This window comes from Molossus molossus, unplaced genomic scaffold (assembly GCF_014108415.1).
Source record: "Molossus molossus isolate mMolMol1 unplaced genomic scaffold, mMolMol1.p scaffold_m16_p_8, whole genome shotgun sequence".
NCBI classification, from domain to species: domain Eukaryota; kingdom Metazoa; phylum Chordata; class Mammalia; order Chiroptera; family Molossidae; genus Molossus; species Molossus molossus.
The window spans coordinates 77,520,421-77,546,665 of NW_023425402.1; the positions used below are offsets into that span (position 1 = coordinate 77,520,421).

The 26,245-nt window shown below is 38.5% G+C and overlaps 1 protein-coding gene across 1 annotated transcript; it reads left to right on the forward strand.

The window, feature by feature from the left end:
• The first annotated feature begins 7,085 nt into the window (after window positions 1-7,085).
• On the forward strand, window positions 7,086-24,722 carry SMPDL3A (sphingomyelin phosphodiesterase acid like 3A). The gene is made up of 8 exons (XM_036248521.1): window positions 7,086-7,247; window positions 12,233-12,446; window positions 13,346-13,490; window positions 19,267-19,363; window positions 20,130-20,299; window positions 20,768-20,948; window positions 22,577-22,701; window positions 24,272-24,722. Exons 1-8 carry the CDS (start codon window positions 7,130-7,132, stop codon window positions 24,587-24,589), a joined length of 1,368 nt encoding a protein of 455 aa, XP_036104414.1. The 5' UTR covers window positions 7,086-7,129; the 3' UTR covers window positions 24,590-24,722.
• The last annotated feature ends 1,523 nt before the right edge of the window (window positions 24,723-26,245 follow it).

The window sequence follows — 26,245 nt, forward strand, 5'->3', positions numbered from 1 at the left end:
GGCTAGAAAAGTTAACACTTTGTTTAAAATACTAATTATAAAAATAAACAGAAGCTTAGGGGATGTGGATATGCCACAGGTTGAGACTTCCACAGAGAATTTGTGATGATTAAATTTATTTGGCCAGGATGCAAAGAAGAATTGTTATGGTGGGCTGGGTTCACAAGTGATCTCTTGCTATTAGAAACAGGCAGCTTGAAAAAGCAAAATGATATACATAAAAATGTCTTATTAAAAGGTAAATATAGCCTAGCCGGTGTGGCTCAGTGGTTGAGCATCCACCCATGTACCAAGAGGTCTCTGGTTCGATTCCCAGTCAAGGCACATGCCCAGGTTGTGGGCCCAATCCCCAGTTGGGGGCATGCTGGAGGTGCCAGTTGATGTTCTCTCTCATTGATGTTTCTACCTCTCTCTCCCTCTCCTTTCCTCTCTCTCTAAAAAGAATCAATAAAGCAAAAAAAAAAAAAAAACACTAAAAAAAAAATAATAAGAAAGAAAGAAAATACACATACACATACACACACACACACACACACAAGTAAATATAATCAAAATATGCAATCAAATATAATTCAAATGTCATACAATTCAAATTTTTTATTGACAAGTAAATAGGAAAAAAAAGTGAACTTCATCATGGACGGTAAAGCTGTATCTTCAGACGAGCACAGTGAGCTGGACTACGTCAGCAAGCATGCTCAGATGGAATGTGCAGGGCGAGAACAGAGGCGTTTGCATCACGCTGTGTGCGAGTTGTTGGAACTGAGTTGACCAAAAGACAGAAAGTAAATAGCTATTTGCAACTGGCTAAGGTTTACATTTGTAAAGTACAAGCAAATGTTATTTTCTATTTTATCATTTACAAAAATTTCTCAAACCCACCATATGAAGCAGGTAAGGCAGAGAGTAATTTTACTTTGCCAGTGAGGAAATTGAAGATTAGATTTACGCGTCCACGTTTTCGCGGCTAGTGAATTCTATGAAGGACTGGGGAAACCTGGACATTTTCACCTTTATTTCCTCTCAAAAATAAATATTTTATGTAATCTTTTCTGAAACAAAAAAGCAAGATTTTATATTTCGTGATCACTCCTTAGGGAATCTTTTCTCAGCCTCTGGGGATAAAGGTTGGTGAAAGGGTAAATATTTTTCAGGACAAATATGCAATATTAATTTTTAATCAATCCTGTGATTTCAGTAAGTTTCTGTAAGTTAATTCAAGATCCAATTGAAATGTCCTTTAACTTACAAACTGACCAAAATGATGTTATTACCTGACTATTGTATTACTTGAATTATCATAATGATAAGATTGTCTGGTTAAAGTTACCATTCCTAAAACTACAGTCTACCTTTGTCTTTTTTTTTCAATGCAGGACTTTTTTGATGGTATCTGCAGCATAGGTTTGAAGAGCCAAGGTAGTATGTTTGTGGTTGGGGGGCCATGAACTCCAGCCCCACCCCCTTACCTTTGTCTTTAAAAGCATGAACCAGAGCATTGAGAGGCTTCTGCTCCAACTGCTCTGACAGCCTTCCAGTTGCTTCTCCTGAAGGACTGCTTTCTTTTGGTGATTTCAGCCTATGCTCTGGTAGAAGCATGGATTCTGGCTTGACTGTTCTTTTTTGAAAGAGAGAGAAAGAAACATCGAATTGTTATTCCATTTATTTATGCATTCATTGGTTGATTCTTGTATGTGCCCTAACTGAAGTTTGAATCCACACCCTTGTTGGTGTGTCAGGACAATGATCTAACCAATTGAGCTACCCAGCCAGGCTCTGGTCTATCTATTCTTAAAAACACTAGGACAAGGATGGGGATTCAGCTTCAAGTTGTTATAATTAGGCCAAATAACATCATTCTGGCATTTATTTCCATAACAACTGTCTCACAGAGTGAGGAATGGGAAGGTTTCTGGCTGGGCTAAATGACAAAAAGTTACAGCGGACTAAGAGATCAAGAGTTGTAGTGATGGGCCAAATGCATTTTTTGAGAAGGTAATTAACAGATATTTTTGCTTCCTAAATGTTTACAGGGTGCTTGCAAATCTTTTTTTTTTTTTTTTTTTTTTTTTGAGCCGTGCTTTATTCCACAATAGTAATCTGTCAATGTACTAACTTTCCTGGTTTGTCCTTTAGGGATAAAACAAGCAAACAAAACCCCCATAGTTAACAGAAAAGGAGTAATTAGCAAGCCCAAGACAATTTGGCAAAGAGGCCCTGGAAAAACATTTCTGAAACCAAGATCCCAAATATAGAAACTGGGCTAAAGGCTGTCTTGTGGCCTGACCTATGTGGCTCAGTGGTTGAGCGTCAACCCATGCACCAAGAGGTTGTGGGCCCAATCCCCAGTGAGGCCATGCAGGAGGAGGTCAGTTGAGGTCCTCTTTCATTGATGTTTCTATTTGTCTCTCCCTCTGTCTTCCTCTCTTTCTAAAATCAATAAAGAAGCCCTGGCCAGTTTGGCTCAGCTGTTGAGCGTCGGCCTGCGGACCAGGGAGTCCTAGGTTTGGTTGCTGATAGGGGCACATACCACAATAAATAAATAAATAAATAAATAAATAAATAAATAAATAAAATCAGTAAGAAAAAAAAGTTAAAGGCTATCTTATAAAGGTCAACTATGGAACCTTGACAATGAACCAGCAGCAGCTTCCTCACAGTTCTCTCTCAACCAGATATTTATCCCCATAACAAAATACACCTATGCCCAGAACATAGGGACCTACAAATACCCAGGGTTGAGATACATACCCAGAGAGTGATTATAAAAGAAAACAAAAGAAAGTAGAGGGTGGAGAAGAGAGAATGATGTTTCTACCAATTAATTTCAATATATTGTCCTTTTTCAAGCATTTCTTGGGTTTTAAAATGTGCAAACCATATTTTATGCTTACTTAAGAATTATTGTACAACCAATTTACTTCCTGGCATATTAAAAAATAAAAATTGATTTTTTTCCATTAAAAAATACTTTTTCTGTCTTTAAAAGTGTTTAGACTAAAACCACAAATTATTTCATTGCCCTTTAAATTGTTTGCTCTCATTCATTCACCATTAATTTTCTGCTCTATTTTATTCCATACTCTTATGGTTGTAGCTTGAGAAACTCCAAGTGTTATCAAACAAGGTCTTGCTTCCCAACATACATTGAAGCCAATCCTATCGTTATCAGTGGAAGTGGAGTTTTTGGGATGCTGCAAGAAAAAGAATTTCCTGAGGCCCCCACAGGAAGATAGGGCCTCATGGAAAGCATTATTGATGACGTAAAATTAAGGGGGTTCCCCACCAAGGTCCCATCTATGTCTTATCTTCAGCAGGGCCAGAATAAAGGCCACTGCCCATAGTTTCTGCTGCATATTACAGTCCAGTCCAGTCCAGCATCAGTCTAGCTTAGCTTGTGCTCCCAGCTGCGGTCCATTCCACGTGGAGTCCACATGACCATGTGCTATGTCACTCCCTAAGACCATATGGCTGTGGAGAGAACAGGTGAGCGCGTGGGGGAGTGCGGGGCATGGAGCAAGAGTAGAGTGAACAAGAAGAGAGGGAACTCTTTTCTGGGGTTTTAACTGGGAGCTTCTTCAAACCAACCAATTAACTTTTTAAGATTTTGTGTGCTTTTGTTAGGGTCCACCCCCTAGACAATCCATTGTTCCCCAGGTTAGACTGATAGGCAAAGACCTCCCCTGTGCTACCCAGATTCCTATTGGTGTGTGTCTATCTCTCCCCCCAACTATTTAGTACTGGATGGAAGTAAAAAGTGTTAATCCTCTTGGAGGAACAGTGCTGTGTGAAGCTGTAGATTCCTGGTGAAGCTTACCAGGTGGCTATGCTTACAATATCTGACTTCCTTTCCTTTATTAACTAGCTAATTACGATGATAACGCTATGGCACAGGTTTCTGAGAAAAGAAAAGGCTTTATTGTGAGGTTGACCAGCAAGGAGACAGGAGGGAAGGCTCAAATCTGTCTCCTGGATCCAGGATAAGGGGTTAGGGAGAACAGGCTAATATGTTGAAGTGTTGGCGTGGCAGGTTTCAATAGGAGTGTTTTGGAATTGGACCATTATGGTAAGAAAAGGTAAGGGGCTTCAGCACTGGATCTTTCTAGACACCAAGCCCATTTGCTTCTGAAAGGGTTCCAGTGCTCCAACTTCTGGTCCTGCTCTGGTCTTTTGGTTCCATGCTGGATGTGGCGGGTTTGAGAGGGCAACTTTGGTTCCAGGTGCAAGTGGAGGTCAAACTTCTCTCTAATGTACATGCTTCAGTTTTGGCATGACTTGTAAATCATGGTCTGTCCTCTGAAAAGCAATCCAGTATCTTGTTAGAAAGAGAACAGAACCAGTTTGAGCTGGTTCTGTGATTTTATAAGAATCATTCATTGGAGAGCACTTTGGTTCTCTAAAGGCTTTTGAATCATCCTAAAGCTGAGGCATAATTTGAACTGAGTTGGCAGCACATGAAACAGAAAATGGAGGTGTTTTGATTCCCATTTCAAAGCCCCTTTCCTGAGACACATTCCCATTTTATTACACAGAATGCAAAATAAGGTGTTCTCTAATACACTTCACAAGTTTTTTACAAGGTTGGTTATTCTGGAGGGTATTTTCTTCTCCAAAGGAATTCCATACCCTACAAATTTAAACTAACTCTTTATCTTAAAGCAGTGGTTCTCAACCTGTGGGTTGCGACCCCTTTGGGGGTTGAATGACCCTTTCACTGAAGTTGCCTAAGACATAACAGTAGCAAAATTACAGTTATGAAGTAGCAACAAAAATAATTTTATGTTTGGGGGGTCACCACAACATGAGGAACTGTATTAAACAGTCACGGCATTAGGAAGGTTGAGGATCTTAAAGGGATCAGCATCCTCATAAATGGTGTTGGAAGGAACACAGAACACAAAGCAGTTTGGGAATCTTGGCTTTTTTGTCAGACTAAGTATTGTTCAAAACCAAATTACAATGGAATACATTTGAATATATAATTCGCTTTATTAAGTGATTCATAAATTGGACAACATGCCACCTAGCCACCAGAAGAGTTCAAAGGAGTAGTACAAAATGGAAGGTATTTATAAGACTAAGAGCGGAGCAAGGGACTATTAACAAAACAAAACCAAAAAAGGATTATTTTGACTCAGACATCTTTTCTTTGTGGGAAGGTAACAGGAAGTGTTTTTATCTGGCAGATTACTTCTTCTTTCTATAGGGGATGGAGAGGGCCCAAGTGACAGATTACTTTCCTGGTGCTTGACCAGAAAACTCCAGACTGGTTGATTAAGATTATTTTTCTGGAAGAGCTTAAAACTGCAATTAGATCATATATTAAATGTAGGTTTGGCATTGTGGGCTTTTTGCATGAGTGATGACATTTTCGGTCTGTGGTTCTCTCCTTAACAGTATCTTCAAAAATTCCTTGGAGAGTAAAATAAACTGGCTCTATTTATGATTTTCATGCATCAAGTATGGCTCTGACACATTGTTCTAACTCAGTTATTAAAGACAAGCTGCTAAAGAGAAAACCACAGGCCCCAAATGGCCTCATTCGTGCTAAAGTTTATGATACGAACCTAGATTTAATACTCGACCCATTGCTCTTTAGATCTCTGCCAGAAATATAATCTTAATGAATCAGTCTGAAATTTTCTGATAAACACCAGTGAGGTAATTCAGTGTGCCACAAGAGTTTTAAACCTGCAATACCTCACTATTTAGTCAGGGGCAGGGATCTCTTTTCCCTTAGATTATCAAATTAAAAAAATGACAACAGCCAGCACAACATTAGTTATCTGGTGTGAAACAATCAAAATTATACTTTTATTTTTTGTCAGATAGGCAAAAAATATATCTTTTGGTGTACTGCAGAATTTTAGTAATTAGTTTGTGTGTGCCACAAGAAGAAAAAGGTTAGAAATAAAAAAAATTAGTCATGTGGGCTCTCTCTACCCCTCTCTTCCATAGATTGAAGAGGCAGTTTGCATGATAAAAATCTTGCATTCTCCCCCCAGAAGTCTTGTTCTAAAAATAATTTATCTTTTCTTCTGTTACTAGTTCCCTTGTCCCACCCTTCTTTTTCTTTTTTTTCTTTCTTTTTCTTTTTATTAATTAATTTATTTTTGTTACAGATGATTCTCCTTTTTCTCCCAGACACCCTCCTCCCCATCCGTCCCTTCAACCCCCAAGCATTGTTATCTGTGTCTATTGGTTATGCATACATGCATAGAAATTCTTTGGTTTATTTCACCCCCTCTCCCCTGACCTCCTCCTCTGAGGTTTGTCAGTCTGAACCTACTCCTTTCTATGTCTCTGGGTCTACTTTGTTCATCAGCTTATTTTGTTCATTGTATTCCACAAATAAGTGAGATCATGTGGTATTTGTTTCTCTGATTGGCTTACTTCACTTAGCATAATACCCTCCAGGTCTCTTTCTATGAAAACCTTCCATCTTGTACAACCCCTCCAGAGCCCTTCTAATTGCTAATGGGATGTTGTCCAATTTATGGATCACTTAATAAAGCCAAACTGACCTTCAAGTTTACTTAGTTGAATTTTATTTTTTAAAAAACAAGACCCCAAAACCTGGTGCATTGAGGAGTGATTATGGAACATCACCATCACTTTAGCAGCACACTGAAGGCTTGTAAAAACACAAATTACTGGGCTCCAACCCCAGAGTTTCTGATTCAATTGGCCTGATGTGGAGCCTGGGAATTTTCTAACTAGAATTCCCAGGTAGTGCTGATGCTGCTAGTTCAGGGACCACACTTTAAGATCCACTGTGCGGGCCTCCTCCAAATCAGAATACTTCAAAGTTCTCTGGGTCACTTCTGCGGAGAATGGTTTCAGACCAGGTGTCATTTAGCAAAGACGGTCTGCCTGCGGCTGGCCCAAACACAATCCTTCTCAGGCCAATCACCGACACTAAGAAGCAAAAAGGCGAGTAATCATTAGACAGCTACTGAAGGTCAGGCTAACTGAGTTGCTGCAGACTCTGCCCTCCCACGTGACCGCTGGGCGTCTACACCCTCGTCCTCTTCTGCCTCCTTCTCCCCCCCCCGCCCCCCCCAGCCAGACGGTCCGAGTGGAGCCGAACGACAGCTCCAGTCTTCTAGGGCTGGGGCCGTGGCTGGCGATGGCGATGGCGCTCCCGGACGTACTCCTCTGTTGCCTGTGGGTGGTTTGGCATGGCCAGCCCGGCCTCGGACTGCCCCTGGCGCCGGCCGGATGCCGGAGTCCCGCTGCGGCGGTTGGTGAGTCGTCCGTGACCCCTTCCCTCCCGCGAGCTGCCTGGCAGCGCTGGGGCGGAAGCGGCCGCTCAAAGTCAGAACAAGTGCCCGGGACAGGCCGAGCGCCCGGGACAGACAAAGTGCCCGGGACAGGCCGAGCGCCCGGGACAGACAGAGTGCCCGGGGCAGACAGAGCGCCCGGGACAGGCCGAGCGCCCGGGACAGACAGAGCGCCCGGGACAGACAGAGCGCCCGGGAAAGACAAAGCGCCCGGGACAGACAAAGTGCCCGGGACAGACAGAGCGCCCGGGACAGACAGAGCGCCCGGGACAGGCCGAGCGCCCGGGGCAGACCGAGCGCCCAGGCTGGGACTCCGGCGACCTGGGCCTCAGATGCGCTGAGCCCGGGGAGGGCGAAGGCGACCGAGGAACCGAGCACCAAGGCCACCCTCCGGGACCCCGTTTCCGTGTAGTGGTTTACACTTTGTGTGTCTGGTGATTTGCTCCCGAGGAAGGAAGGCAAAGCTGAGTGCCTCCAGGAAAATATCTGGGAGTTGGGTGTCACCTCCTGCGGCCCTGAATCAGCTCAGAGCTGAGGGGGAGCTGCGGGTTTTTCGCCACACCACAGGGGAGTAGTTTTCAGTGGGACTCAGGGTTATCTTCTGTCCTGGCCGCCAAGTTTGGTGGCCTTTTCTTCCCACTCCCCAGCCAGAGTCTGTCGCAGCCTTGGTGCTACCCACCCCTTAGTTTACGTGGGAACTCGTGCGGACCTTCTTTTCACTTTGACTGGATGCTGGGCTCCCTCGGGGCGGGGCCAACTTAATTCGTTCTCAACACTGAACACAGTGCCTGTTCCAGTGGTTGTTCTCAAAATGTGGTCTGGGACCAGCAGCATCAACATCGCCTAAACTTGTTAGAAATGCAGGTTTTCAACCCCAACCCTGGCCTTCTGAATCCGAAACCGAACTGGGGTCCAACAATCTGTTTAACAAACTCCTGGTGATTCTGATGGACCCTACAGTTTGAGAACCACTGGTCCAGAATAGACACATGTTGCATGAGAGATTTTACAATGCCACCTGAGCCTTCAGTTTTAAAAATCAGGGTACCCACACCTTCCAGACTCACTTTAAAAATAATTGTTCTGTTATTTAGGAGGGGGAAAAATTAGATAGGCAGAGTTCTGTCCTGTGTTTTGGGCATAGCTGTCTTTGAAACTCAGCCAAGTGCAGAGTCCTGAACCCTCCTCTCTCTCTGTCACTTTTGCTCTCTCATGTGACTTCAGAAATGCTCTGTGAGATGCCTCCTCTTTGAAAGCCAAGTCTTCATGACTCAGCTCTTAGGCAGTTGAAAGCAACTGTCAGTCACATGAAATTGTTTCAAAACACTTACGTTTTCTGGTTCCTGCTTTTATCAAAGCTGGAGTTGTGCTTAATTAGCTAGCTGTTTAAGATTTGGAGATGAAAGGTCTCAGGTTGCATAAAACCAATCTATGACAAGTTTCCCTTTTGCTTTTAAGAACCTGATTGCTGAAGGCTTCAGTGACAACCTGCTGAGGTCTAGTGTGTGTTTCGGTTTGTTTTGTTTTGTTTTTGGTTAATCGTCACCTGAGATATTTTTCTGCTGATTTTTTTTTTTTTTTTAGATAGACTGGAAGGGAGGAAGGGAGGGAGAGAAACATCAATGTGAGAGAGAGACATCGATTGTTTGCCTTCTGCACAACCCTGACAAGGGTTGGGGATTGGACCTGCAACCAAGGTACATGCTCTTGACCAGGAATTGAACCCTCGGCACTTAGGTTCATGGAGAACAAGCTAATCACTGAGCCAAACCGGCCAGGGCACACCTCCGTGTTTTATAGAAAAACGACAAGGTTGAATCATTAGGGAAGAAGAAGGGAAAGGGGTAAGTTCAAAGAGCTGTTTAAGTGTTGAGTCAGCAGTTTCATACTGGATATATTGTTTTACTTTTTCACTTGATGAAACCTCCCCATCTTCAAACCAAAATGTTTGGATTTCCTTGCAACACCCACCACAACTGGCCTCTGCTCACTTGTTTTGTATGGGTGTCTGTGCATGTGCCTGTGTAAATTCCCAGTCTCAGTTTCCTGTCCAAGTCTTGGTAGGCAGAGGACAGAAACGCAGGGAAGCTTCACCAGCATGTGTTTAGCCACAATGAACCTGCTGGAGTATTTGGTAGGAACTGACATAAATAAACAAAGATATCTATTTTAAACAGCCCTATGTCCAAACATCTGAATTATGGTTTACTAGGTTCTTTAAGATAAATGAAAACATTTTAAAATAAATACCTTTTTTTGGGGGGGGAGGGGGTATAATTTTGAACATTTACCTAGCTATGTTGACAATACACACATATATATTTGTGGAAATATTTTAAAGATTATCTGCAGGACAAGAAAGTCATTGTGATGTAGTGAAAAGAACTTTGAATTGTTAACCAGAGGATCTGGATTGGAATGTGGGCTCTGCCACAGGCCAGGTCCATGGTTTTGGACCCCTCCCCCTAAAAAACACACACACACAGAATTTTGTATACAATTTTATTAGAGGTGAGAGATGACATCTCCCGAGACTCATTATTCATAAATCCCAGGTTAAGAGTCTGTCAGAGCTCATTCTTGGCTACTATTTAAAGACATCCTTCAGTGCATCTAAGTAATTACCCCTCGATTATCTATCCAATGTAGTGGAAAGAACACTGAACTGCAAGTCTAGAGAGACTGGTTGTAGTCTAGCTTTCATTGCTGAGTCACTATGTGATCTTGAGGAAATCTTGAAATCTGCCTATGACTAATTAAATAATATTTGTTAAAGTCTTAATATAGACCAGACATATTCTAGATGTTGGAGATATATAATAAGTCTAGGTACAAAATTGTGTAAGAGGGATGTGTCCTTAATATGTTTTCAGTTTTGGTTTACAAAAATGTAGTATATTTATAATCTCATGTCCCTTAAGCATTACAGTATCTCATGTAGGTGTTGTTAACATCTATTTTACATGAGGTGAGTGAGACAGAAGGCTGTTTGAAGATGAGCACAGAGAGACAGTGTGTGCAGTGGTTAAGAGCAATGTGGCTTCTGGAGTCAGATTTTCTGAATCACTATCTTGGCTGTGTTGCACATGACATATGTTACTTGGACTTGACCTCCATGTGCTGTAGTTCCTTATCTGTAAAATGGAAATACTGATGAGTTAATACATGTGCAGCATGTAAAAAAGTACTAAACTTACAATAAGTACTTGATAAAATTTTAACTATTCCATGAAAATGAGGAAGTTCAATGTCAAATTCAAGCTTGAGGTTACTAAATAATAGCAGTACAACTAACATTGAGCTTACTAGATGCCAGGTACCTTCCAAGAGCTTTACTTCTGCTGTCACTCACTCTCACAGTAGGCAGTAATAGCATTCCCATTTTACAAATGAAATAAGCCAAGATGGCACAGTTTGATTAGTAAATTGAGCTTTGATCCAAAGTCAGGCAGTCTGACTCTGGAGACTCCGCCCTTAACCATAACCTTATGATGTGCTATGTGCCATTTACTCTATCTTAACATTTTACAAATAATAAAATACATGTTTACATAAAAATGAAATGCACTCTATCTTCACACCCCAAGAAAGGACAGCCTTCAGGATGACTCTGAACTATTTGCCAACTTCACTTTGTGTGTTGGATAAAGTAGGTCTAAGCTGGAATGAAAAGTTGGAGTATTTTCTGCATTATAGAATACAATAAATTATGCTTGGCAAGTGTTTTCAAATGAGGACTGACCACCAAGTAATTGACCATAAGGATTATTTTATGTCTACTTCTGGATCTTTTGTGTACCACTTCTTAGTACTGAACTTAAGTGTGTTATAAAATTATAACAATGTTGTGAAGAAACAACAACCCTAATATAACTTACTTTTTCTATCTTAACAAATTAACAGCTTTCAATATTTTATTATTCTAACTTTGGGTTTAATTCTAGAGTTTGCTTACATACATACTTAGCATTTTTTGTCTTTGTCTAGATAAAAGTTTGCATTCTACTTGATTGCTCCATGTTTCTGGTGTACAAGTATATGATAGAAGATATTCCTCTATTAAGAAGTTAAGAACTTCTGACATTTACAATTTTTGGCTTAAAGCTAGCGTTAATGATTTAGTTTTTCCCCCATTAATGTTGAGAGGCAAGGTTTTAAAGAACATAGAAGATTTAATTTCTGGTTCTGCAATCTCTTCTCCGTGTAGCCCTAACAAACCACATCCTATTACTACCTCAATTTTTCTACAAGAAGAATGTAAATAAATTATAAAACCTTAAATTCTGGAAGAAAGGAGACATATTGTCAAGACACAATATAATAATAATATTATTTTTTCTTTTTTAACATTTTATTTTTTATCCTCACCTGAAGACATTTATATATTCATTTATTTTTATATTTATCTTCAGATAGAGCAGGAGGAAGAGAGGGAGGAAGGGAGACAGAGAAACATTGATGTGAGAGAGACACATCGAGTGGCCACCACCCACACGACCAAAACCGGGGCCGGGGACAAACTGCAATTGAGGTACATGCCCTTAGCGAGAACCCAACCCGGGCCTCTCTGGTCCACGGGCCAACACTCTAACTGCTGAGGCAAACCAACTAGGGCCACAATATATTATTAATGACCTCCTAGAAGCATGTCTCTATATATTTCATTATGCAATTTACATTTGTTATATAGTCTTGTTAGACAGTCATGCTGTCATAGAGTGCCTCAGTTCTGACACTATTAAGTAGTAAATTCTAGTACATTCTTACTTGGAAGTCTCATCTTCTCATAGGAAAGGATTGTATTTAACTTCAGGGCATATGAACACTTAAATTATTAAGGTTTTTCTCCATTATGGGGAGGAACAACTATCTGTCATCTTACTGTAAATATTGCTATACAAATACCAAAATACAAGTGGATTTAACACCATTTCTTTTCTAATCAACAGAACAGTTTTGGCATGTGACTGACTTACACTTAGACCCTACTTACCACATCACAGATGACCATACAAAAGTGTGTGCTTCATCCAAAGGCATAAATGCCTCCAATCCTGGCCCTTTTGGAGATGTTATGTGTGATTCTCCATATAAACTTATTTTGTCAGCGTTTGATTTTATAAAAAATTCAGGACAAAATGCATCTTTCATGATATGGACAGGGTAAGTTATTATATAAATACCATGAGTTACTAAATGTCTTAAGCTTCATTAAATTGCTAAATTCCATTAGATTAATTATGTTTTAAAAATTATTTAGATTTTAAAAATTCTAGGTCATTCAATTCTTGGTCTCATTAAAATTACTCAACATTATTAAAGATAAGAAAATTTTTAGAATTGTGTGTTGATTTTTTTTAGAATACATGCTCTAGAAATATGTTTATATGACTAAGACATGAGTCTATAAACAACACACTTGTATCAGTATATTGATATTCTTATTAATGTGATAAAAATCTTGATTAAATAATGAAAACAAATGGCAACAATGGGAGTTGACCTGTGATAGCAATTTTGTAAATAGCATCTTCTGATAATATAATTAAATAATTTCATCCACTATGATATAGGGAAGAGGTCTGTATATCCTGTACCTGAACTAGTGACTATGGCACTATTTTAATTAATTTATACATTGCAACTCATTTAATCTTTGCAGTAAATATTATTATTATCTCCATTTTACTGATGAGGAAATGAAGGCACTTACCTCAGTACACACAGCCAGAAAGTGGCAAAGCTGGGATTTGAATCCAAGCATTTCAGCTCTGGAATCTGTGCTTTTTATTTACTAAAATTTTTTATCTTTCATAAATCTGTAGTCAGGCAGTAAAATAAGCTGAGTTTTCTAGCTGGTCTTTTGTAATTACACATATTTTTAAAAATAAGATTCTTCATGGGAGAAAGGCAAACAAGGAGTAGTTTAGCAGCTCTTTCATTCCCTCTGTTGTTTTGTGGTAGCAGTCTGCAGTGATAGTACACAGCAAGGCATCATGTCGAAGTCTAGTGACTTTTTATGGAAACTGATTTTGTTCTCTATGATTCTTTCTTATTTTCAGGGACAGCCCACCTCATGTGCCAGTGTATGAACTCTCTACAGACACAGTCATAACGGTGATTGCTAATATGACAAAGACTATCCGGAGTCTCTTTCCTAAACTCCAGGTTTTCCCTGCACTGGGTAATCATGACTATTGGCCACAGGTAAATTTGACCTTAACTTCCAGGAGTGCTTAAAGAATTTTTTCCATCAGTACTGTTAAAATTATGACAATAACTAGCTGATGGTAGGGTGTGGGAGTGGGGCTCTTAGAGGCAGTGTGTTCTTTTTTGTTGTTAATCCTCACCCAAGGATATTTTTTCCATTGATTTTCAGAGAGAGTGGAAGGGAAGGAGGGAGGAATCGAGGCATGGTAGAGAGAGAAAGAGAGAGAAATATCGATGTGAGAGAGATACATCGATTGATTTTCTCCCAAATACGACCAGGGCCGGGGATGATACCTGCAACCCAGGTATATGCCCTTGACTGGGAATTGAACCCAAAACCCTTTGGTGGGTGGGTAGACACTCTAAGCTCTGATCCACACTGGCCAGGGCCAGAGTGTGTTCTTAATGCTAACCATCATGGAAGGCAAGAGAAGTGTTTTGAGGACTTTAAAATTTCAAAGACTGTTAGGTCCATAGTGAGTTTTTGGAAGCACATTACCTAGTTTGTGGACTATTAATTTTTGTTTTCCTTTATAATCTTTCTTCATTTCTCCATTCTCTTGAGTATTTGTGTCATTTATTCACATTTCCATGAAAGTTAACAAAGAAGGTTAATAACAAATGTTTACGTTTTCCAGAATTTTTATTAGGTATACAAAGCTCTCCATACCCTAAACTAAATAGATTGTAATTGAAAACTTTTATTTATTTATTTATTTAATCCTCACTCGAGGACACTCTTGCATTTATCTTCAGATAGAGTGGGAAGGAGAGAGGAAGGAAGAGAGAGAGAGAAGCATCAGTTTGAGTGGCTGCCACCCACACGACCCCAACCGAGGCCGAGGACAAACTGCAACCGAGGTACATGCCCTTAGCGGACACCAAACCTGGACTCTCTGGTCCGCAGGCCAACACCCCAGCCACTGAGTCAAACTGGCCAGGGTGTGATTGAAAACTTTTAAAACATAGCAAACTATTATAAGAACCACAGAGGGAGGTTTGTATTCAAGTCCAGTTTATTGATTTAAGATGTGATTCAAGGCAGAGACTGTATTCAGAATATTTAATGCCTGATACAGCCGAACTTCAACTTATCAGAGCAGCATTTGTTAAGTAGCCTGTACATAACAGCTGGGTACCAGCCTTGGTTTCAAGGTCCTGTCATGGTAGTGTAGAGATTCAAGAAATCTCAGAGGTTATTGTTTAGTTCAGAGCTTGGGAAACTATGGCTTATGGTTCAAATTGACCTGCCACTTGTTTATATAAATAAAGTTTTATTGAAACACAGCTATGCCTATTCTTTCTGTATTGTCTATAGATTCTTTTCCCTTTTTAATATGTTTTTACTGTTTTGTTTTTTTTTTAGAGAGAGAGGAAGGGAGAGAGACAGAAACATCGATGTGAGAAACATCAATCAGCTGCCTCCTGCACGTCTCCCACTGGTGATCAAGCCCAAAACACAGGCATGTGCCCTGACCCGGAATGGAACCCGGACCTCTTAGTCCATGGGACCATGCTAAATCCACTGAGCCACACCAGTTTATGGCTTCTTTTGCACCAACAGCAGAGTAGAATAGTTGTGAAAGAGATCATATCAATTGTAAGCCTAAACTATTTATCATTTGGGCCTTCATAGAAGGAGTTTGCTGATCCTGGTCAGATCTACTCTTCATTTTATAGATGAGAAAACTGAGGCCTATAAATGTTCAGTTGCTTGTTCACGTGCTCACAGTCACTCAGGGGCGGACCACATTCTGGATCTTTGTGTGCCATTAGACCAACATCTTTTCACACAGCTCTTGCTCTTGCCAGATTCACATAATCAACATCTGGGAACACGACGTTTCCTTTCATTGCCTCTCTTTATGTATTTTTTATTTTGCTTAGAGAATCTTTTCCATCTCATGTCAAAAGGATGCTTCATAAGGGTGTTGATTGTATTAGTTGATCTAGTCTGTATACAGTGGTTTAGAAACGTTGTATTCTAGGATGAGCTTAAATTTTAAGTGACTTCTTGGCACTGGCTTCCAGACTTGAGATGAACAATATGTGAGTCTTTGTGAGTTGACCTCTCAACCCCTGGTCAACTTTTGTTACTACTGAGATGTTAGAGTCCGATCGCTGTGGCTCAGTGGTTGAGCATCGACCCATGCACCAAGAGATCCCTGGTTCACTTCCCAGTCAGGACACATGCCCAGGTTGTGGGCCTGATCCCCAGTAGGGGAACATTCAGAAGGTGGCTAATCAATGTTCTCTCTTATTGATGTTTCTATCTCTTTCTTCCTTTCACTTCCTCTCTCTCTCAAATCAATAAAGGAAAAGCAATTTTGAAAAAAGAAGAAGAAGAAGAAGAAGAAGAAAAAAGAGATGTTAGACCATACAGTGCAGAGGCTTGGGGACGAAGAGGGGATCTGGAAGTTATACACATTGTTTTTATATGCTTTAGGTGACAGGCTGACTGATACAGTGGAAAAGTGGGGTTTAGAGTCCCATTCACTAGAATTTAAATCCTTATCTTGCCCTGTGTCTAATAGCTTGACCAACTTGGATAATTCACTTAATGTCCCTGATCCATAGGTCACTCATTTGCAAATAGGAACGATAATACCCTCCTCGCAGAGTTTTTGTGAGAATTAGTGACACTGTGTGAGAAGGGCATAGCTTCCTACCCGGCACATAATGAGGCCTTACTTGGTGGAGTGGTGGTTTTTACAGAATTAAGCTGTAACATGTGATGCATTTTTCCTTCCTCGTTTGAGGGTTTCTTTCTTTTTTACTTTTATCTCTGTCTTCATTTTATGAAGTCGTATCTTTTTACAAATATGTTTTTATTGATTTTTTAGTGAGAGAGGAAGGGAGAGAGAATTAGAAACATTGATGTGAAAGAGAAACATTGATCGGCTGCCTCCTATATGCCCCTCACCAGAGATCAAGCCCACAACTCACGTGTGTGCCCCACCTGGGAATTAAACAGGGACCTCTCATTCCATGGGCTGATGCTCAGTCCACTGAGCCACATCTGCCACACTGAAGTCATATCTCATAACAATTCAAAGATGTAGGTACTATTCAACTTCTAAACTGTATCTTATTTTATGTACAGCTAAGGTCAATTGGCAGCCTGTATACCTTAAACAGTTAATTTTCTTCTCTTTCTAGCTTATACTTTATATCTGAACATCTTTTTTTTTTTAGACCTCCCCTGAGGATACATTTTTATTGATTATAGAGAGAGAGGAAGGGAGAGAGATAGAGAGAGAGAAACATTGATCGGCTGCCTCCTGTATGTGCCCCGACTGAGGATCAGTGGTAACCTAGGTATGTGCCCTGAACTGGAATCCATCCTGCATCCTTTTGGTGTATGGGAAAATGCTCCTACCAACTGAGCCACCTGACCAGGGCCATATCTGACAATATTTTTATTATTCTACTCCCAGCCTTCCACCCAACACATAACATTTCAGTAATGTAACATGAAAACCCCACAAAAATTTTACTAGAGACTAATAACTGAGATTGAATTCTGGTGAGTATTAATAACAAAGATGACAGGTGTTATTTCCATTAAAATCCCATAAATATGTACATAAACATAGCTACATAAACAAGCATATACAGACACATGTCTTCACCCACCCATTCCATCAGAAGTTGGTACTAATGTGGGCAGCCCAGGGATTCCTTCCAGTTGCCACCCAAGAAAGCTGTCTGGTCCAGGGTCCTAAACTGGTAAGGCTAGTGCCACAAAACTTATGGGTGGGTCCTAGTGTATACCTCATTTCTCGGAAGTGGTCATAGCCCCAAAGTACTGAGATGATAGCATGGTGCAATACATAATTGGACATAAGAGTGATGACCGGGATTTAGACACAGCTCTGCAACTGACCAGTTGTCCCTGAATAAATCACCTAACTTTTTTGGTGCTTATATAAAGAGTAAAGTCTAGAGTTCTTTTTATATGATTTTAAGATTCTACATGACCATATATTGGCTTCCATCTCAAAGTAAAGAATCGGTTAAGACTTTTTTTTCATGATGATGATGATGACGATCAATTTTTAAATTTATTATTATTATTGTTTTATTGATTTTTAGAGAGAGAGTAAGAGAGAGAGGGAGGAAGAGAAAAACTGATGTGAGAGAGTAACATTGATTGGCTGCCTCCAGTATAACCTGGGCATGTGCCCTGACCGGGAATTGAACCGGCAACCTTTTGGTGCATGGGACAATGCCCAACCAACTGAGTCACACTGACTAGGGCAATGACTACCAATTTTTAATCAGAATCTAGATTGACCTACACCACTGTGTAATTTTTAGACAGATGATTCTGATCTCTGACACAGATTGAAAATATGCTTTGGATAATTAGTTCCAGTTAAAACAAGTCATTTGTCTATTACCTGCTCTGAATGTATTTTTACTTTCATCATATATTTGGCATATTGCATTAGGAACTAATGTGACTTGGGTATTATCTTGAAAAATAACTAAGCATTTTAATTAATGCTGACAGGCAAACTCCTTTAAGAAATAGGTCTTTATCACTAATATACAGAAGGAAATTAAGGTATAAATTTGAATATAATGAATAAAATGGCATCATGGGATGATGCTCAATCCACTGAGCCACACTGCCGGGAAGTATATACTTGTTTAAAGTTTTGGGTTTTTTCCTTCTTAGAGCTTATGTCACCAAAAAGATACTTTATTGTAATATGATAAAATAAGGTGATAAAAGATAGTTTATGATAATAAAAATAATGTTTTATACATCTAGTATACAATTAAAAATCAAAACATGTTGATAAAATCTAAACTGACATAAGAAACTTCTTCAAATCAAATTTTTGTGGCTATACATCTTTAAGAAGTTAAGAAACTTTATACTAGTGTTAACATTTCAGAGGAGTTGGTCTAATTTTTTCCATTCCTTCCACATGCTACACAAGACCCTGCATGTTCAAGCCCAAACCTGCCTTCTGTGTCTCTTTACTGAGCACACGTTCACATGGATTCCATATGCTGGGTACACGAAAATGAGTGCTCTGTATATACCACTGTGTTTGTGTAGGCCATTGTTTTTGTCTTTTAAAAAAATATATTGTCAATATGCTATAATATATTATTTTCAGGTGTATGACAGTGATTTGACATTTATATACCCAAAGATGTGGTTGCCATAAGTCTGACACTGTATATGGTTATGATATTATTGACTGTATTCCCTATGCTGTACCTTACATCCCTGTGACTTATTGATTTTATAGCTGGAAATTTGTGCCTCTTGTTCCCCTTTTACTTTTTTTGCCCTTCCTCTCTAGCAACAATCATTTTGTTCTTTATGCTCATGAGTCTGTTTCTGTTTTGTTTTGTTCATTTGTTTTGGTTTTTAAATTTCACATATAAGTGATCTCATAAGGCATTTGTCCTCCGTCTGATCCCTTTTTTTGTCACCTTGATTAATCCTTATTCAGGCCTGGTTCAAATGCTCTAGTCTCTCTCCCCACTGACTCTTTGGAGCAGACTTGATAGTTCTTGCTTCTGTACTCTCAGAACCTCTGCATTAGCACCTAATGCATTGTCTTAGAGGTGATTGCTTATATTTTGTCCCTGTCTCCCCAACTAAGTTATAAATTCCTTGAAGATTAAGTCTATCTAGTATTCATCTTTGCATTTTCAGATGCGTAGTAGAAAGCACTCCCGTAATATTTAATTAATTGATCCACATACTCTTTAGAGTTTCAATGTGAATTATATTGTTTGTGGCCAGGATCAACTGCCTACATTCAACAGCAAGGTATACAATGCAGTAGCAGACCTCTGGAAACCATGGCTAGATGAAGAAGCTATTCAGACTCTAAGGAAAGGTAAGTGAAAGATTTACTCATCTCCATTTTGCCTCTATTTTAATTCATGTTGTTTAGACTTCCATCTTTAATGTTTGCTTGGCAGTGCCAATTCTGGAGAGCCTTTTACCCAGTTTTTCTAGAGGCCATAAATCATGTTTGATAGCTTAGGAGAGAGAGGCATGGGTGGTGAGTGGGCCCAGGGCACAAAAATCAGGGCTAACATCTCAGTGGCTAGCTCTGACAGCCGCCTCTTAGATGTCCCGGCACCATTGGTGTGAGGTGTCAGTGGGGTTATGCCATTCAGCCTCATCCCCTAGGAGACTGTAGCAGCTTTGGTTTGTCTGTCATTTCTTCAGTCATCTCTGACAAGATCCATGTGTGTTTCCATTCTTTGGATTTTGTATCTCACAATGATTCTCATCTTAACTTTCCCAATCACACAAAAGTAAGATTTGATATATTAATCTTTCTTTTACAAAATTTAGTACTTCATTGCTTAGTGCTGATACATTTAATTTTACTTTCATCTGGATACTGGAAACAGCTCTTGTTGCCTCGGTGTATGGAAGTGCCAGCATCGGACCAGCACAGAGCAGGTTTTCAGTGTGTGTTTGTTAGACCTGATTCTTATTCAACGATGGCCTATGTATGTACAAACTAAACAATGAGAAATAAATGTAACCATCCTGGCTGGCTTGTAAACCTTAAGTAAGAATTTGCTTTCGGAGTGATTGCATGTCTGTATGTTTGTTTTTCTAGAATGTGTTTAAATTTGTTTTTATAGGTGGCTTCTATTCACAGAAAGTTCCAAATAATCTGAATCTTAGGATCATCAGTCTAAACACAAACTTGTACTACGGCCCGAATATTATGACCCTGAATAAGAGTGACCCAGCAAATCAGTTTGAATGGCTAGAAAATACACTGAATACCTCTCAGCAAAATAAGGAGAAGGTAGATTTCATAGACCCAAATCATCAGGGGATAAACAGAGGGCTAAATTATTTATTAAACTTGGGGGTTGCACATCAGGTATTGATAAAAATGTAAAAATTTAAAGATGTTTTTATATGGAACATGATTTATCTCTGTTGTTATTTGTTTTATTTTTGTTTTGCTTGTAATGTTTTGATGATCAATTGACATCAGTTGATATAAAAAGAGGCTGATATTAAAAAAAAGTTGGGACCAATGTTACAGTTACCTTATATCATTAACAGTGTAATTTAAATGAGATAAGTGCAAATACAATTAAATTAATAGTTTTCTAATTTTACCTTTTTTGGTTATAAATAGCAAAGATGGTATGTTTGCTTTCTAAATTTTAATTAATGTACTTTAATCTTGGGTATCTAAATGTTATTTAGTTACGACAAATGTGCAAAAAGACTCTCACGGGTCTGCCTGTGTTTCTCTCCCCAGGTGTACATCATAGCACACATTCCAGTGGGGTATTTGCCCTTTTCACAGAATACTACAGCCATGAGAGAACACTATAATGAGAAACTGATAAATATTTTTAGAAAATACAGCAATGTCATTGCAGGACAATTTTATGGACACACTCACAAAGACAGCATTATGGTTGTTTCAGATGCAAAAGGTAATATGACATTTCATTTATATCTCCCCAATCCAAGTTGCTGGATCAAAGCAGCAAATCTCTGTTAATTTTTACTGATTTAGTAAGGGAAATGTTCAGCAAATCAACCTAGAAGTGCCAGATGTTACTTGTCTTCCATAACAGTGTGGTGGGTGCCAAATCATAGTTGGGCCTTCAGCTGCGTTTCTTCCCATTAGTGCCACAGGGCCACTGTCATTTGTTTGCTGTCAACACAAAAGCCTTGGAAACCCTCAGCTGACTCAAATTTTCTTTTCCTTTTTTTTTTTATCCTCACCTGAGGACATTTTTCCATTTTTTGTTCAGATAGAACAAAAAGGGAAGAAGAGAGAGAAAAACATCGACATGAAAAAGACACATCGAGTGGCTGCCTCCCACACGACCCAACGGGGGCCCGGTACAGACTGCAACCGAGGTTCGTGCCCTTAGCAGGAACTGAGCCCGCATCTCTCTGGACCGATGCTCTCACCACTGAGCCAAACCATACAGGCTCAAATTTTCTTTTAGATCCTTCAGTTTAGAGAAATACTGCTGTTAGATATTTACCTGCTAGACTCAACTTTATTTTGAGATGACTTGTTTTATTTCTCCTAATTTAAAAGCAAAGCACATTTTACCATTGGTTTAAACTAGAACATAATAAGCTCTTACTTTTAACTGCTTGTCGACATTGTCATCTACTCAGCATTGAAGGGAAAAAAAATTGAAAAAATTCTAGCATCAAACCAAGCAATGATGATCTATTTTTAAAAATTACTTCTGCATGAAGGCAGAAATCTGAGAGTTAACAAAGCAAGGCTTCTGATTTTATAGTATTTAGCCAAGAGAGAAATCAATATATATATATTTTTTTTAGTAATTGGAGAACATTTTTGAAATGCTTTTCCTCTTTTATTTAGAATGAGTGGGCTTGGTGAAAATGATAATTTTTTAGAATTTGATAGCCTTTTTACTCAGAAAGAAATTTAGTTTTATGATATGTATAAAACGTGGTGACACTTTAATTAAATTTTTATTATATAGTTATTGAAATGTTGTCTCAGGTAGAGGTACAGGACAAACTGGTTTTCTATATATATTTTTGTGTGTACTTGTAATAACTTAAATGTTTTATTATGAATATTTTCAGATATATAAAAGCAGATACAACAATGATACAGTAAATTCCCATGTACCATGATTTATTTTAACATCTATCAAGATTTTACCACATTTGCTTTGCCTATTCATTTATTAGTGTGTTTCTTTTTCTTACATTATCTGTAAGTGAATCTTAACATTGGATGTTTTAGCCTTACATGATTCTGTATGCATTGCTAAAATACATGAGTACTTTACATAACCATAATACCATTAGCTTATCTAACAAAATCAGTAACAATTCTTTGCTATCATCTAATACCAACCCATAATAAAAATGTTACTATTTTCTCAAAAGTGTTTTTTTTTGTTTTGTTTTTTTTACAGTTGTTTCAAGTCATGATCCATCAGTCATCATATATCATTGGCTGTTATGTGTTTTAAACTCTTAATCTGGAACTTGTTCATATTTTAATGTAGTTGAACTTAATTTCTAAAAAACTATTTTTATGTGCACATGCTTTTTCCAGGAAGTCCAATAAATTCTGCATTTGTGGCTCCTGCTGTTACTCCGGTGAAGGGTACTTTACAAAAACAGACCAACAACCCTGGTATCAGACTATTTCAGTACGATCCTCATGATTATAAATTATTGGTAAGTTGATACAGTTTTAGAATTTGCCCCATACTTATGCATGTCTTTGTAGTTTTCATTAGTTTAGTTGAATGTTTTCAGCGTAGCTATGTGAATTGTGTTTTATGTTAAAATCTTATGATATCTTTCTTCTTTTTCATATTTAGAATGTCTGCTTTCTAAGTGTGGGCTTAAGAGGTCAGCCTCTAGGAGGCTGTTTCTGTAAAACTTCTGAAGACTTCACATTTAGTCTGCTGAAGGTTTCATTGGGTATTGTCTCCTACCTGTGGACTGTATATATGTTGAAACTTTTCACTAAGCCTTATTTCTTATTAATTACTCTTTAGAATATAGCTATGAAGGAAAGTGTAGGTTCTGAACCCATACTATCTCATGAGCTATATTACCTAACTTCTCTGTCTGAGTCTATTCCTCTGTAATATGGGCATTAAAATATTACCAACCTCACTGAGTTGCTGTGAGGGTTATATAAACAAATACATATAAAGCACTAAGAAAATGCTTGGCTTATAGTAAGTGCTCAATAAATGTTGGCCAAAAAATTTTGTAAAGAAAATAAGTTGAGTTGAACATTTTTGATTGTGGACAAAGTTCTCTGGAGCTTGCGCGTGACTCTGCTTCAGACAAATTTAGCATCGAAAGACTGGCCATTTAGCTTATGGGTAGTACCCCTTTCAACAAATTAATTGCAAGGAATTTCTCAGCGACTATATTGATGTAACTGCATTTTTTCCCCTAGATAGATTTAATAAGAGGTAGCTCTTTTATTCCCTAGAGGATGTTCTTACAAAAGAGGTAGGGCAGGGGAAATCTGGTTTAATCCATAAACATTAGATCAAATGAGAAAATAAAATAATTGACAGATAAACTAGTTCAAAGGAATCTTTTTACAACTATTAGTCGCCCATTTTTAGATTGGAACCTCAGATACACACACGGTGTATATCTATAGACATAGAATGATGTCCCTGATATAGCACTCAGTAATTTTTAGAAGTGCCAAACAGTTTGTATAGTATGACTTCATTTTTTTAAAAAAGCCAAAAAAATAGGAAATAGGTATATATTTTCTAAATATTTATATTTATTTTGTACATAAACTCTAGAACAACATATGTACATTGACATGCCGGTAAATGTTTAACAACTTTTTCACTGGGGAAAAAAACACTTTTATTTATAGTGCTTGCCAATTTCCATGATGTAAATACTCTCATCATAGTCAATTTCAAACTGCCTAAGTAATATCAACTAACTTGCAAGATTCCTGAAAATTTGACAATCAGCTCTTGTAAGCTGGTTACAAGTCGCCTCCAGCACACCACTGATGTGTACACAACTATTAGCGGCGGTTACTTTTGAGGTGGGTGAATTAAAGGCTTTTTATGAAAAAAAATTATATAGATCTTCTATTGGGACTCTTTTTCTTTAAAACCAATGCTCACCCTTTTTAATGACCACAACTTTAAATTAGGAATGTCATTGTAAATCCTAGTAAGGGCTCCTATTGCTGTGCAATACTTCATATGCCCCAAAGTGAACCAGGTTTTGTTACTGTTTTTAACTATAGGATATATTGCAGTATTATTTGAACCTGACAGATGCTAATCTAAAGGGAGAATCCAACTGGAAGCTGGAGTATATCCTGACCAAGACTTACAATATTGAAGATTTGCAACCAAGCAGTTTGTATGAATTAGCTAAAGAATTTGCAACCCCAGACAGTGAGAAATTTGTAAAATACTATAATTACTACTATGTGAGTTACAACAGCAGTGTAATTTGCAGTGAGAAATGTAAGGCCTTTCAAATTTGTGCAATTATGAATCTTGATCAAAATTCCTATGTAGCTTGCCTCAAACATTATTATATAAAGTCCAATCTATAGTATTTCACAACTTGTGTTCATAGAAAATGTAACATTGCTCTGTTTATGAGATCAGTTTGTGGGAACTGTTACATAAATCTTTGTGAGTTACTGAGTGGGCAAGCAGAATTCCTTTCTTTCTTGTGATGCCTAGATGTAGATATTTTTAATATTCTAAATTTTTATTACATTAAATATACTTAAACTATTACTAGAATGATGTTTGGATCAAATTTTCTGTTTTCCAGTTTGTATAATTATATCTAATTTATGTTCTTGTTGATATTGTTATCTTTACAGTAAAGCAAATGACTTTTTCCTAAGTATGATGAATTATTCTTTCAAAGATAATTTTCAGTTTGATTAATTCACCTTGTTAAAACCCCGTGTGTAAACTGAGGTTTCAACTTTTTACATCTCACGTGTAAACGGGGTTAACATTATTTACATGCCTGTGTCCCCTTGGGAAAGCACCAGTGTCTCATCATGGTCATCTCTGAGTCTATGAAACATCACCAGACATGTGGCATCTAGCTGTTTTTGCTCTGTAAGTGAATGGGAGTGCTCTTTAGTCCTGCTAACTTTTTTAAAAAGTTTTTTTTCTTTATTGATTTTTAGAGAGAGAGAGGAAGATAGAGGGAGAGAGAGAGATGAAAACATTGATAAGAGAGAACATTGATTGGCTACCTCCTGCACACCCCTTACTGGGGATTGGGCCCACAACCTGGGCATGAGCCCTGTCTGGGAATCAAACCGGCAACCTCTTGGTGCATGGGCCCACGCTCAGCCACTGAGCTACACTGGCCCAGCTAGTCCTGCTAACTTTTAAGGAGAGAATGTTACAAGTTGTACTTACTGTAACTGCAGTACTAGCACAAGACGTAGGTCCTAGTCTAATGTCTGACACTTGGTAAATAATTGTTGAAATGAATTGAAAGGTGTGAATATTTCTCAAAGAAGTGTACTGGGATGCAGCGGTGGCATTTTCTTTGTCACAATGGTCTGAGAGGGGATAACAATGAGCTTTCATTTCATGGGTTGTTTTTAGGGTTTTCCCATGGTTGTTCGCTTCTCAACATCTCTCAAGCGGTTGTTTGTTTCTAGGCTCAGTGAGAGAATTAAAGTAGAAGAGGAGAGGACGAGGCTGAGAGATTTAGGGGAAGAGATGATTGTACATCCCAATATATTGGTTTGCTGGAGAAGGCATGTAGTCAGCAGCCTTAGGTCGGTCAATAAGGAGAGTGAAACTCATTATCCTTGTGACTGGTTTGACATCATGTAAAAATGACTTGTAGATATGAGATCGCATTGTGATGGAACCAAATTATCTTCATTTCCAGAGGGCTAAGTATGTGAATATTATAAAATTAAAATATTATATGTAATAAACTATCAATATTTGTTAGGTGAACACTTACAAAATTTTTTAGGTTTAAAAATAAATTAGTATGTTTTAGACATGAGGATACTGAAACAAAGCAAATAATCATATCATTTAGAAACCACCCAACCTGCAATTATATTTAAAGTTAGTATTGTCAAATGACTACATCGTGTATGTATATATTTTTGTACTTAATGGTAAATGTTTTAAGAAAACAGGCTTGTGCCATATCAGAAAAACTGGTGAAAGCCGAAGATGATGGGAGCGGATTCAGACCATGAGGCCCAGCGCTG

Excerpts from the sequence above, each read along its gene's own strand:
- SMPDL3A (XM_036248521.1), top strand. The coding sequence starts at position 7,130 with ATGGCGATGGCGCTCCCGGACGTACTCCTCTGTTGCCTGTGGGTGGTT. Across the intron at positions 7,248-12,232 it reads GAGTCCCGCTGCGGCGGTTG|AACAGTTTTGGCATGTGACT; the intron begins GTGAGTCGTCCG and ends TCTAATCAACAG. Across the intron at positions 22,702-24,271 it reads CTCATGATTATAAATTATTG|GATATATTGCAGTATTATTT; the intron begins GTAAGTTGATAC and ends TTTTAACTATAG.